The sequence below is a fragment of the Lissotriton helveticus genome, chromosome 11 (genome assembly GCF_964261635.1).
Source record: "Lissotriton helveticus chromosome 11, aLisHel1.1, whole genome shotgun sequence".
NCBI lineage: Eukaryota > Metazoa > Chordata > Amphibia > Caudata > Salamandridae > Lissotriton > Lissotriton helveticus.
This window is the reverse complement of record NC_136072.1, coordinates 984,611,171-984,625,727: the sequence shown is the minus strand read 5'-3', so window position 1 is coordinate 984,625,727 and position 14,557 is coordinate 984,611,171. Positions and strand designations below refer to the sequence as shown.

The 14,557-nt window shown below is 44.9% G+C and overlaps 1 protein-coding gene across 2 annotated transcripts in view; it reads left to right on the top strand.

The window, feature by feature from the left end:
- Positions 1 to 14,557, top strand: part of SGSM1 (small G protein signaling modulator 1) — a 1,153,128-nt gene that overhangs the window by 256,933 nt on the left and 881,638 nt on the right. For both annotated transcript variants that reach the window (XM_078667338.1, XM_078667339.1), the window contains exon 3: positions 6,793 to 6,868. In XM_078667338.1, coding sequence (XP_078523464.1) covers positions 6,793 to 6,868 — 76 coding nt within the window. The remainder of the gene's footprint in view (positions 1 to 6,792; positions 6,869 to 14,557) is intronic.

Below are 14,557 nucleotides of genomic sequence, written 5' to 3'. Positions count from 1 at the left end.
TACTGTTCCTCATGTCACCGAGGATTCGAGAGTCCCACAGTGGAGTCAGCTTGGTGATCCTGCCTTTCCAACCCAGGACAGCCGTCGCCGCATGCCAGATCGTTATCGTCAGTTTGGTGGGACCCACTAAGGAGCGAAGTTTACGGTGATCATATAATGGAGCTAGTAAGCTGTCAGTGCCCAGTTGTCCCCTGTCTGCCTGAAATGCTGGCTCCGCATGTGAGGTATGGAGCCATTGGTTGATGGGTTTAAGGTGCGCCGCCCAGTAGTACAATTTTAAGTTGGGTAAAGCAATACCCCCGTCAAACCAACCTCTATGTAGTTTGGATTGGGCGATGCGGGCTGGGAGGTTTCCCCAAAGAAGGTTAGAGACCAGAGCAGCCACTTGTTGAAAAAACCTAGGGGCTACCGGGTAGGGTGTATTTTCAAGGACATATAAAAATCTCAGCAGGGCCATCATTTTATAAAGTGCAGCTCGTCCTAAAAGCGTTAAGGGGAGTCCGGACCAAAATTTAACATCTCGCTTGAGCCTATCTAAGTGGGACTTCAGATTTTTGTCCATGAATTCTGCGGGGTCTCTGGTAACCTGAATGCCTAAATATTTAAACGACGAGCCCGCTATCTTCAGTGGACATCCCGCATCCAGGGCCGGAACCTGCCCCTTCAGGACATATAATTCCGACTTGCCCCAATTAATTGTGTAGCCGGATATCCTGCCGTGAGTATTACAGAGAGTCAACAGGGCCGGCACCCCACTGCCGGGATTAGTTAGGTATATCAACATGTCGTCCGCATACAGGGACAGTCGGTCCTCCCAACCTTCCCTCCAGCAGATGCCCTTAAGTAGGGGCGAAGTTCTAATGAGAGTGGCAAGAGGCTCCAGCGAGATCGCGAACAGCAATGGCGAGAGGGGACAACCTTGTCTGCTACCCCTCCCCAGTGGGAAAATCCGCGAGATATGGCCATTGGCTACCACCCGCGCCACCGGGTCAGTGTACAGCAGTTTGACCCATGCAATAAAGCGGGGCCCAAATCCCAAGCGCGACAGAGTCTCAAACAGATATGGCCACTCCACCAGATCGAAAGCCATCTTAGCATCAAGGGCTAATATCACTGCTTGTGAGGCAATCGAGTCTGCCTTAGCCAATACTCCGTGCAGCCTGCGCAGGTTTAAAGCCGTATTTCTGTGCGGCATAAATCCGGACTGGTCCGGGTGTATAAGAGATGGTAAATGGGGCAAGAGTCTCGTCGCCAGGAGTTTGGCCAGTATTTTAGCCTCTGCATTAAGCAGAGAGATGGGGCGGTACGAAGCGCATTCTTCAGGTGGTTTTCCAGGTTTGGAGATGGCCACTATGGTCGCCGCTCTCTGGTCCGGCGGAAGTGTGCCCCTCTCCAGACATTCCTTAAACATCGACAGCAGATGTGCACCGAGGGTCTCGGGCGCTGTTTGGTACCATTCTATAGGTATACCGTTAGGTCCCATAGCCTTACCCGGATTCAATGCTTGAATAGCCAATTGGATTTCATCAGCGGTGATGTCCGTTTCTAGTTCGCGTGACTCTTCCGAAGACAGTGTCCGGACTGCGATCGGTGCTAACACTTCTCTGGCCATCTCAGAAGTAATCACGTGCTCAGGGGTGTAGACCCTTTCAAAGTGGGCCGCAAGCAGTTCCACAATTCGTCCCAGGTTAGTATGCACCTCCCCGTGCTCGTCCTTCAATCGCTGGATTCCCCTAGAACTTCCTTCCCGCTTGTCGAGCCACGCCAGCAGTCTACCCGCCTTGTCGCCCACTTCGTAGACCCTATTTTGAGTATCTGTTAGATGCCCTTTTACGTGAATGCGTAGATGGTCATTATATAGCTGTTGTTGCAGTGTCAGTGCGTGTAGGGTAGATGGCGTGGGGTGTTGTTCGTGTGTCGTCGTTAATTCCTGCAAATGTAAGTCTATGTCATCTAGCTCTCTAGACCATTCCCGTTTGTAACCCGTGATAGTGTTTATGGCCTGCCCCCGTAATACCGTTTTATATGCTTCCCATAGTATCTCCGAGGAGTGTACGGAGCGGACATTCTCAGCGAAATATTGTGTTGTTGCCCTTGTAAGAGCTTTGCGAATCTGGGGAATCTTGAGATAAGTAGCCTGTATGGGATATATGCGTTTGTGCGTTCGTTCCTGGGAGGAGAGTGTGAGAGTAATCGGTGAGTGGTCCGAAATCCCTCGAGGGTGATTAACCATCGTGTCCACATGGTGAAGACCATCTCCCAGGGTCAGAAAGTGGTCAATTCTTGACAGGCTCCCGTGTACCGCGGAATGAAAGGTGTACTGTCTTACCCCAGGGTGGAGGTGTCTCCAGATATCAATCAGACCCATGGCTGTTAAGAACCGCTGGAGGCGGGGGATCCCTCCCGCGGGGACCAACTTTGGAAACCGGTCGAGTTGTGTATCGAGGATTGCGTTGAAGTCCCCCCTAAGGACAATTTCCCCCTCGGGGAGGGTCAGAAGAAAGTCACCCAGCTTAGGGAGGTGCACCGAGTGTAATGCCGGTGGAATGTAGACTGATACGAGGTTAAGAAGTTTCCCTTCCCATTGCCCCTGCAGTGCTGCGAAGCAGCCTTGGTCATCAGTTTTAGTAGATAGGGGGATAAACCGCGTGTTTTTCTGTAGCAGTATACCGGTCCCTCTGGAGCCGGACGTGAAGTCAGAGTGGACTACCATCTTGTAGCCCCGTCTATCCATGGCTTTGGTAGCCCCCCCTGTCAGGTGAGATTCCTGCAGTAGTGCTATAGTGGGTTTCTGTCTCTTAAGCGCAGTGAGTATCAGCCCCCGTTTCACCTTGTCCCCCAGGCCTCTCACGTTCCAGGTCATGAGGCGTAAAGAGGGGCACTGTGCCACTACGTCTACTCCACCCCTATCAGGAATTGGAACGTCAGCCATTGGGTAATGTGGGGTCCACGGACTCTCCATGGGTGAGTGAGCTACGAGAGCTGGATGTTGAGGTGTGTAGGAAAGTGCCAAAGGTTCCCATGGGAGCAGTAAACCCCTGTCCTCTCACCCCGTCTTGTAACCCTTCGTTTAGGGTCTCATTTCTCATCGTTGACCATACATGTGTGTTCCTAACTTGAAAAAAACAACCCCTTTCCCAACCCCCCCTCCCTGCATCCCTGCCTAACGGCCTTTCAACTGCCCGCCCCCCCAACTGAGCAGAGTGCTTGACCCATCCCACAATCAGAGTACTTGCGTGTAGGGGGGAGAGTGTCTCCCCGAGCAGGCGGCATCCCTGCGTGCGTTCGGGGTAGTCTCGCCAGAGTCCACATGCAGCATGTAGACGGAGTGTCAGTGTTCAGCGACCACCAGCCTCGCCGGTCACAGATCAGGGGTCATTCCGCTCCGCCAGCTCCCGCAGTGCCACGAGAGGGGGATCTTTCCGTTCCATCCCGACCTGATGTTTGTGAGCCTGTCCCGCTGTTTCCTCCTCGGTCATGATTTGGTCTATGTGCTTTCCGCTGTCGGTCCACGGCGCGCCATCCCTCCAGCCAGTCCCGCGCTGCGTCCGGGTTGTCGAAGAACCATACCTTCTTGTCCGCCACCACTCGCAGCCGGGCCGGAAATAGCATCGAGTATTGTAATTCCTTCTCCCTCAACGTTTTTTTGACTTCCATAAACGTCCTCCTCCTCCTGGAGACCTCCGCCGTGTAGTCCGGGAAGAACGCTATTTTCGAATTCTGGATCTGGATGTCAGGCGCCACTCCCGCGGCCTGCAGGACAGCGTCGCGGTCTCTAAAATTAAACAGTCTTGCCAGAATCGGCCGAGGCGGGCCCCCCGTCTTAGGTTTTCCCCCTGGTACCCTGTGGGCCCGCTCCACCGAAAAGAAATTCGATAGACCCTTCGGTTGCAGCCTGGTTTTGATTATGTCCTCCACATAGAGGTCCATTGCCCCCGTATCTTCCGATTCTGGCACACCCAAAATTCGGACGTTGTTGCGCCGGGAGCGACCTTCCTGGTCATCCAGTTTGTCTCGGAGCAGTTTGTTATCTGTTTGTAGTCGCTCCATTGCCGTTTGGAGTTCGGACACATCTTCGACCAATGACTTGGTGACAACCTCTACTTGTTTGACCCTCTCGGACATCTTTTGGAGGTCAGCCCGTATCAAGGTGACCTCGGTGGCTGTAGCTCCCACTGTCGCCTGCACCTGGGCCAGCGCCGCCAAGACATCCTCAATTGTGGCCTTTTTCGCCCCTTCTGTCTCCATCGATTTCCCCGTCGTCTTACGCTGCTCCTGGGGAGGAGAATGCCTTTCATAGGCGAATTTGTCCAGTTTGGCCTGGGTAGCGTTGTGTCGGGGGCCTCTGTTAGACATAATGCAAAGCGCCTCGGCAGAGCAGGCTGTCACCGGGGATCGGTGTGGAGGCCAAGGCGGACAGGTCACTCTGTGGCTAACAACTGGGTCTCTAGCGGGCGAGAGCAGTTGTCTCGTGCGTGTCCCCGGCTGTTGGGTCTACTTTCAATCTCCGCGCCAGGCCAGGCTGGGTATTAAGCACCAGAGTGAGAATCGATGTGGCTCCACACCCTGCAGTGTGTCAACTCAGGCTGCCCGCCGATCCTATAATAGGTGGGGTGTCGCGGGTCCCATCAGGCGCCAGGGTCGTGCTTCTGCGTTCCACTGACTCGTGGTGTCTCCTCGGCCTGTGCGCTACCAGGGTTCCCACAGTCCTCGGTAAATTCTTTCAGGAGAGGGGGGGGGAAGGTCTGACTCACCGCCCCTGCCGTTTGCGACCTCCTCACTTCCTGTCCGCTGCTAAAGGTGAGTCCGCTGGGACCGCGGGCCCTCACGCGACCGCCCAGGAGGCCAACTCATGTTTCGTGGTCTGCACACCGCCTTCCAAAGGCATCCGCTGCAGGGACTCAGGGCGCGATGCGCGTTCAGCGCGCAAAATGGCGGCTCCGTGTCTGGGATCTGCGGCGTCTCACGCTTCCCCAAGCCAGACCTTACAGCTGCGCTGGCCGCCTCAGGATGCCGCGGGGTCCCGCCATCTCCACCGGACCCCCGGAGGGCACCTCGCGAATTTTCGGGCCGCGGTCCAAGGAGCCGGAGCTTCCGACCAAACACCGCCGCCGAGGGCCAGTTTCCGGTCGGCCTCGTTCCGGCCGCCACTCCGCTGCCTGCAGGCCGACGGTAGGCCCCACCTCTCCCCGGGCTCTGTCAAGTGTTGCGGATCTACGATCTGGCAGTCGCTGTTCCAAAACTGCTACGCTGTGTGCCGCAAGGACCCTGGGACCGGTCCACCCCGTCCGGCACAGTAAACTTCAGGATTTATATGTCGGATTTTAGCGGGAAGCCGCCTCGTCTCGGGAGCCTCTCTAAGCTGCGGCCGCCATCGTTGGCTGCTAGCCACGCCCCCCGATTCTGATGATTTTAACCATAAAACAATATACAGAAACATCATTAAACAAATACACAAATGATGAAATATTGTATTTAATTAAAAAAAAACAAAATACATCTATATTTTAATTTTATTGGGAAGGTTGGAGCTTTACAAAATTCAATCGAGACCACCCACCGTCCGTACTACATTCTGTTTGATGCCCCTGTACCGCTCACGCAAATAAATCGAAGGATACCAAGTACATTTTAAGTCTTTTAGTCACATTTACAAAATGTTTTAAAATATTTCATTTTACATTTTGCTAATTTATTTATATTAATCTTAATAATCTATTAACGTTGTTGAATTTTCGAAGCAGTCACGGACCCCTTGATTAGGAGTCGTGGACCCCTGCGGTCCCCGGACCATAGTTTACGAAACACTGACTTAGTGGGTTAATTTCACAAAATTGGACTGCTAAATCTGCAAGTACAGGATAATTACCTGTATTCCGAACCCAGCTCAGTACCTTGCCCTGAGTGTGGGCTGGATGTTAGAGCTGGCAGTAAAAGTGAATCAGTCTACTGAACCCAGGGTCGCCCTGAATATTAAAGCATAATGAGTGCGCCCAATGCTTTAGTATCTATTAACACCCATGAGCCATTTGGACAGAGAGACACGAGTCCGCCCACATCAGCATGTGAAGGTCCCTCTCCGCACATGGGCCTGTAGCACACTTCCACAAAAGGGCTCTGAAGGGCCACCTAGGCAAATATTATATTTCGATCCTAAAAGTAATCTAAGAATAGGAATAAAATGATCTACACCAAAACATGTAGACTGCACCTACACTGTTGTGCAAGAGTAAGCCATGGCGACAGGATATGCATATTCATAGTATTATCATAGGAGTGGCCAAGAACGGAACCCTTTTGTGGCGTGTGTAAAGGGGTCCGCTACACAATTTATGCATCTATGCAATATGTTCGAATCATACAAGTGAAGTCATGTAAATGTTTGCAAAAGTAGGTCTGGCTAGAATATTGTCATTGGACTGAAAAGAAACATGCGGTGCAAATGCAGTTGACACCGGCCATGCAGAGCCCAGTTGGCGATTCTCAAAATTTAGCAAGTCACATTTTACACTTTTCCATGCAGCTAGCTAAGCACAAAACTGCATTCTCTGTGAGTACACTACATATATGTTTGTAGGTAATTTGCTGCATAAATTATGCATAAGTCACACATTTTTCAATTGGGTTTATGCATAAATGTGACGTGATTTCTCAAATTAATTCGTTATGAATATACTTTTGTGGTTTTGTGACTCCTTGGTATCTGTGGAAAGGTCAAACTGGTATAATTATTCTACTGGTAAATGTGTTTTACTTTAGATTTTTAATTCGCAATTTTCTTTTAATGAATAGGTGAAACAGATTATGGAAGAAGCAGTAACTAGGAAATTTGTTCATGAAGATAGCAGCCACATCATTTCTTTCTGTGGTAAGTCGTTTTATATGAATGAATGAATGAATGAATGAATGAATGATTACGTATTTGTATCGCGCATGGCTACCCGGAGGCATCCCAGCACTTTAGACAATGTTCATTCACCAAAATCAGACAAACAAGAGGGTTTTCAGTGACTTCCTGAAACTAAGATGATTACTTTCCATTCTGAGATAGAGTGGAAGATTGTTCCAGAGTCTTGAGGCCTGTAGGGAGAAGCGTCTGCCACCCATGCGCACTTTCCTAGTTTTTGGAATTGAGAGGAGATTCTTATTAGAGGATCTTAGTTCCCGCTTGGGAAGGTAGGGGCAAAATAATGATTGTATCAGTGAGGGTGCTTTTTTGTGGATTACTTTATGGACCGTAACCAGGGTTTTAAATTCGATCCTCTGCTGCACTGGAAGCCAATGCAATTGGCGGAGTGCAGGTTTGGCAGATGTCCTTCGCAGGATGTTCAGCAGCATACGTGCTGCACAGTTCTGAACAATCTGCAGTATCTTAATTGTCTCTTGGGGGGAGCCTAGATATACCGCATTGGAGTAATCTAGGCGTGATAAGATCAGCGCCTGTACTAAAATCCTTCTGGCTTCAAAGGGAAGAAGACTTATAATCTTCCTCAGAAGCCTGATAAGTGCGTAGCATGTGGCAGCTACCTTCCTGGCTTGCACTGAGAAATTAAGAGCTGGGTCCATCCATACCCCAAGGCTCTTAATTTGGGTCTTTGGCTTGGGTGGTTGGCCCAGCTTGTCCGGCCACCAACCCTCCACTGTGGTAGGTGCCTTATATCCCAGCATCATTACCTCGGTTTTAGACCCGTTCAATTTTAGGAAGGATTCATCCATCCATTCCCGAACTTTATTAAGGCAGCTGGAGAGTCTTTCAAAAGGGGCCTCCTGGGTAGATAGTGAGATGATCAATTGCGTGTCATCTGCGTATGTAACAAGTTGTACTCCCCAGGGAAGCACCACCTCAGCCAAAGGCCTCATATAGATATTAAATAAGGTGGGGCTGAGGGATGAGCCCTGGGGTACACCGCAGTTAAGACACATTTGGGGAGAGGAAGCATCATTTTCAAAGACCACAAAGGTCCTGTCAGACAGGAAGGAGTGTAGCCACTGTAGTGCGCGGCCCGAGACACCAACTTCTTGCAGCCTGCGGAGCAGAATGGAGTGGTTCACGGTGTCAAAGGCCGCGCTGAGGTCTAATAATAGTATGGCCGCATGATTCCCACTGTCAACGATCTTCCTCGCTTCCTCAACCACTGTAATCAACGCTGTTTCAGTGCCTTGATTTCTCCTGAACCCTGTCTGCGTAGTATGTAAAAGGTTATTATCCTCTAGGAAAGTAGCCAATAAAGAATTGACGTACTTCTCAGTGAGTTTACTGACAGTGGGCAAAAGAGAGATGGGGCGATAATTGGCCCAGTCCTCAGGGTTAAGGTTGGGTTTCTTCAGCAGGGCCTTAACTTTAGCCTGTTTCCAGGTAGTGGTACCTGGCCTGAGGTCAAGGAGGCGTTGATCACCTCCTGAATGACTGGAGCCACAGTGTCAGATACCAGATTTAGTATTGTGGGGGGTGCAGGGTCATTCGGGGAGCCTGATTTTAAGTTCCTTAAAAGACACTGAGTCGTGAGGAGGTCTATCGGAGCAAATTCATTAAGTTGAATTAGATCCATGTGGTGTACCGAGGTGGGTCCAGTGGGAAAATTCTGAAAAGATGAATATATGGTAGCTACTTTGTTGAGGAAGAATTTGGCCAATTCCTCGCAGCGTACCTGGGCAAGTCCTGAGTCTTCAATTGGGGCAGGAGGGGTGACCAGAGATTTAAAAATTTTGAAGATTTCTCTTGGGGAGTTGGCAGCCATGCTAATCTTGGTCTGATAGAAATTAGATTGGGTGGTTTTAATCTCATCCTTATACTTTTTCAGGGCAAGTTTATAGTTGGCCTTATCACTTTCGGAGTAATGTTTTCTCCACTGTCTTTCCTGTTGCTTGCATGCAAGTTTTAGTAATTTCAAGTCAGGCGTGTACCAGGCCTTCTTGTTCTTGCCACTTCAAGGGTTCATATTAATGTTAATGTAGGGCAATGCTTTGTATTTATAATTAAAGCCTTAATTGGCAATTTTGAACGTATATTTTTTTATAATCAGCTGTGAAGTGTGTGAAGTATCACTAATGTTTGCCCCGATCTTTTCTTTAAAATGTCATATTTGGTACAATTAAAATTTAGACCTTTACTACACGTTCTCTTCAACAAAGAGTCATTAATTTTGTGCTTCACTATTGTATTGTGTTCATGCAATAGTCTGTTCGTTGTTAGCACTGTTTTGACATTTCAATTTGTTAAACTATGCTTTTAACATATACTTTTAAAAGAGGGTCCTGTGAAAGATTTTTGAAAATTTTCAATTTTTTCAAAAAGTAAAAACTTTTCAGAACATTCATTTCTTATAAAGGACAAGGAAGACCGTAACTAAACACAGCCGTCTGAATCGTTGAGATCAGCATATACAAAGAAAGCACATTCAGCAAATCTTGCTATCCTGAATGTGACGCAGTGCCTTATTCTGGCGTCAATGACTGACTGTTTTTTTTTAAGTGTAAAGTTGGAGCCTGTGTGGAAGGAAAGTAATTTACTATATAGTTTAAAAGAGGTTCCCTGGTGTATAAAGAATATTATTTGTTCTGCTTAATATTTATTTTAGGATCTACTATTTACAGCTAACCGTCTATATTATTCACTCTAATAATACTGGAATGAGAAATTTTGAAAGCAGTTGATTTTATAGAGATTAGTATTGTAAATTCTGGCACTTGTCAATATGAAAAAAATTCACGAGAACTTTCAGTTCTACAGAAAAGGTGATTCATATTGTAAAGTAAATATAATATAAACATGGAAAGTTAGCGATCGGTTAAGGTAAGGTGTTGTAGTCCTAGAATTGCAGAGGCAGAATAGAGTAACATTTAGGTTATTGAAAACTGGCCAAAATATCAAGCCAGAAATCACATTTCGATTTGCATTCACCGTCGTAGCCCTCTGTGAAGTCATGACTTGCAGCTTACATTTAACGTGCATTACTTTTAGTATTTTTATTTATTTTAGTCAGAATATATAATTTATTTGACCATGGTTCTGAATAATGTGTCGTATTTTTACATATTCCATGTTCCTCTCCCCTAATTTATCAACTTTTCAAACTGCCTAGCGTCCCTTGCTAAGCAAGTGTTGTAGTGAGTTATGGGGTATATGTGGGTATGTCTCAGCCTACTAGACAAGGCCACTTAATCACTCCACCATGATTTCTCGAATCTCATTTCCATCCTATGAAGAAATGTCCTTGAGGCAACAGATTTCATATGTGCTTTGTTTCCCTAGGTGTAAGGGTGTGTAGTCATTCAGCTCACTCTAAAATTGTGCTAACACATTTGTTAAAAAAAAACCTTTCTAAAATATGAGTTGAAGCTATTTGAAAGATTTTTTTAAAAATATAAACAAATGTACACAATTTACTGATGTGCTAATGAAACGTATTGTATAAATTAGTATGTTTGTAGCCAGTCTGGACAAGAATATCGGGTTAATCAAAGTGAGATACACATCTTGACCAACTATGGCACTATTAGTAACAACCTTTGGGGCCTATTAGCATAGCGAGTGGATCGCCAACGCCGGCCCGTCGGTGGCGATCCGCCCGCCTAATGACCCATCTTTACCCCCTGCCATAATAGCATGGCAAGGGGCACCGTAGCGGACGGAAAGACCATCCGCCGATTTTCCGCCAGTCGGATTCCCGGCCGGGCGGAAAAGGCCTTCAATATGGTGGCGGTGCCTGATCCATATTAGGATGTGCCATTTTCAGGGCCTTTCCATGGCAGAGACTGAGCCATGGAAAGGCATGGGGAGTCACTTAGGGGGCCCATTGTGGGCCCCCAGGGGGTGGAGGGGTTGGGGGCTGCACTTGGGGGGTACCCCCCAACATTAGCATACACAAGGTGGCAGGCACCACACGGTGCCTGTCACATTGTGCATGCCAATGCACAACATGCATATATTGCATTGTGGAGGGTGCTGCTTACAGCACCGCTCGCCACAATGCAATATATGCGGGATGCCATCGCCACCGAGGCATCCTAATTGCCATGGCGGGACCGCCGCACCTCTGGCGGTAGGTCCCATGTACCATTATGGTGTCCGCCCGTCATCGTAATGGACCCCTTAGTTCCTTTCAAGGAACTAAATGAATGTTTTTGCGTTTTTAGGGATTTTTACATGGGTATCAACAGATTTGATACAGTTTAGTCAAAAACAGCAATGACTGCAATTAAAAAACTACGAATGAGATCCTCTTTTCACATTTTCATATTTCAAAACTAGACCCTGTATATGGTTAGAGTTCTGTGGAAAAGAGTGGCTCAAACAAAAGTCATTTTGACATCCAGGAGCGCTTCCACATCAACAGACTAACTAGACAAGTTAACACCGGTCTTGCATCCTTCCAGTTAAGGTATATACAATTTATTTTCCTCTGACAGGAACTAATGTGTCCTTTATTTATGTAAAAAAATATGCATATATTGCCACTGCTTCACATCAATCATTTATCTTTGAGAACTTCACTTTGCATTACAATAGGAGTTTGCAGGAAATAATCGCAGGAGTTGACTGAGAACAGCCTGTTTTGGTTGTCTTCTTTCTCAAGCTGTGAAGCTCCTCATTCAACATATTATGAAAATGCTCTTGTTCTCTCAATCCCATTATGGTTTCAGCTATTTGGCAAGTTCATATCCAGATTCTTGATCTCACACATCTGGAGCACTCCCCATTTCAATCCCTCTGAATCTCCAACTCTTTTTCACCCCTGTTAGGTCACTTAACTATTGTAGGTCTCCAATATTACATTTGAAGATTATGCTATCTGGCTCTTCTCTGAAGTATACCTGATCTAAAGTGAGGATAAAGCATTTATTTTTCTTTAGACTGCAGGCACTCAAAAACTCACTGCAAATTAAAACTTTTAATCCCTTTAATACTGGAAATTACGGAAAAAACAGCATTATTTTATTTTTGCGGGCTCGTACTATATCTTCTCAACCTGAAGGTATGAACGTTCCCCAACTTCACATCGACAAAGAGCACTCCGGTGTTCTGAAAAAAAAACTTCTCTCTTCATCGTGTAGGATTCACTTTGCATGTCCAAAGTTCAGAATTTAAATAGAAAAAAATGGTTAAGTCCTGGTTTTCTCTTATATAAGTATTAATACTTCTATTTAAATTAGAACTTCCCTAAATTAAGTATTTTTTTCATTAGTTTTATAAACTAGGTTACTTATACGACTTGTATCGAATGCAAGATTTACTGATTTTAGAACATTGAAAAATATCAATTGCCCCAACTTCACATCCACCAAGAGCACTCCAGTGTTCTGAAAAGAAGCTTCTCTCTTCATCATGTAGGATTCACTTTGCGTGTCCAAAGTTCAGACTTTAAATAGAAAAAACATCGGGTCAAGTCCTGGTTTAGTCTTGTACAAGTATTAATACTTCTTTTTAAATTAGAACTTCCCTAAATTAAGTTTTTTTAAATTAGTTTTATAAACTAGGTTACTAATACGACGTTCCATATGAAATTTTTTGTCTTTCCACACTCATAAGTAATGTACCGAATGCAGGATTTACTGATTTTAGAACATTGGCAAATGTCTCTTGCCTATTAAGCCCTAGTTAATTTTTCATAATAAGTGCTATATTTATGATGAACAGCAGAGATTAGGAAATATACCAGGTATGTTTTGTAACTTTGATGGTATCTTTTGACTACCAGGTATCGAGAATTTATAAATCGATCATAGTAAAGGTAGCTGTCAGGCTCCACCTTCCAAATCTTCAGGATTGCGCTGATGCTATATGGGTTCCACCTCTCGACGGCCCCAGAGTCTGAAGTAATGAACACATAGACTGCCAGGATAGTCGAGCGAGAGAAGGAAAGGAAGGGGACAGCAGGGAGGGAGATCTGCAATGACAACAAAAAGTACAAAGAACACACCATAAGTATTCATATACATATATATAGATGGATCATTTATCTCCATCTCTTACTTTCTGACACAATCCTGCCCACGCTCCTACCTGTAAAGGAAAATAAGGACGCCTCAAAATATAGGAAGAGATTAGGATGTTATCAGGGATTTACCAACTGTAAAGGGAAACAAAAGAATACATTGGAACCTTGAAACCATGTCTGCTATAACATTCGTTAAGCCAGGTTCTTTCTACATTCAAAACACAGCCTGTGTTAACTTCTGTAGTTAGTTAAATCCCACCGATAATTCACCCTCTTTGTCTCTTTCCTGAGATTGGAGATAAATGAAAAGGTTGTGGAGAAACATCACACAGAAACAGCAGACATGCTTAATAATTCTTAAGACGTCTGCTTCCCAGGGAAGTTACTGTATCACTATGTGTCCTTTAGCCACTCGGGAGGACTACGTATTACTTGATCCAAGAAAAGATCCAGGAAGCAGTTTGAGCCCAAACCGCCTTTTGTGCTGATCCTCCAACTGCCCCACAAGAGACCCGGAGCTTAGTCACCTCACAATAGGGAAGCTAGTTGCACCGTGTTGTTTTCCCCACCTCAAGAGGATGGCGGAAATGTCTGACTCGGCCAATGGGGAAATATGTGCCTTTTCCGCTGAACAGTTTCAATGGGCAATCTGCTGACTGTATTTTACAGGCTCGTGTTGTGACAGTAGCTTTGGGTTGGGTTGTTTTTTTAATGAGATTATTCAATGTCAAAACCCTATGGACTTTTTGGCAGCAACTCTCTTTTTACAAAACAAAACAATGAAATAATTTATTTTCATAACTGTAACTAGCAGCTATTTAAACAGACAATTTGCAAGTACAGCAAGTTCGACTTGCACAAATATCAAGGTAAAAATATCGTGGGTCAGAAATATCGTCGAAAAAATATCGTGGTCAAGAATATCGATTTTAGGTAAGTAATATCAATGTTTAAAATATCAAAGTGTTTAATATCTTTTGCAAAAATATAGTTGTTATAAATATTGATTTTATTTATTAATGTTATGTATTTTAGTACATATTTTATTTGTATGTGATGTATGTTTTTCGTATAAGAATTATTTGTATTTTGTTATGTGTTAAACTTTAGTAGTTATTAATTATTTTCTTTTAATTCGAATTTGGGTTTTTTAGTACCTTAGCGGGTTGTGAGTTTATAGGGCAATAGGGTGGGAAGTAATTTAATTATATTACATTTATTGAATATTTTTATTTATTAATATTTGTTTAATTGAGATGTTATAGTGTTAAATCTGCAAAGTATTTTGTTATGAATTAGTTAATAATTTGTTCATAATTTTTAACTAATTGGCAATTAATTATGGTCATTGTTTAAATAATTGTAGGTGTGTGTTGTGGTATTTATAGGTGTAAATGGTGGGAAGTATTTTATTTTTAATTGATGATTCAATAACTAGTTAATTAATTGTAATTAATTAGTAAATAATTATGGTAATTGTGTAATTAATTTTAGGTGTGTGTTGTGGTGTTTATAGGTGTGAAGGATGGGAAGTAATTTATTTTTAATTGATGAATGAATAATTAGTTAATTAATTTTAATTAATTAAAAAATAAATATGGTAATTGTGTAATTAGTTT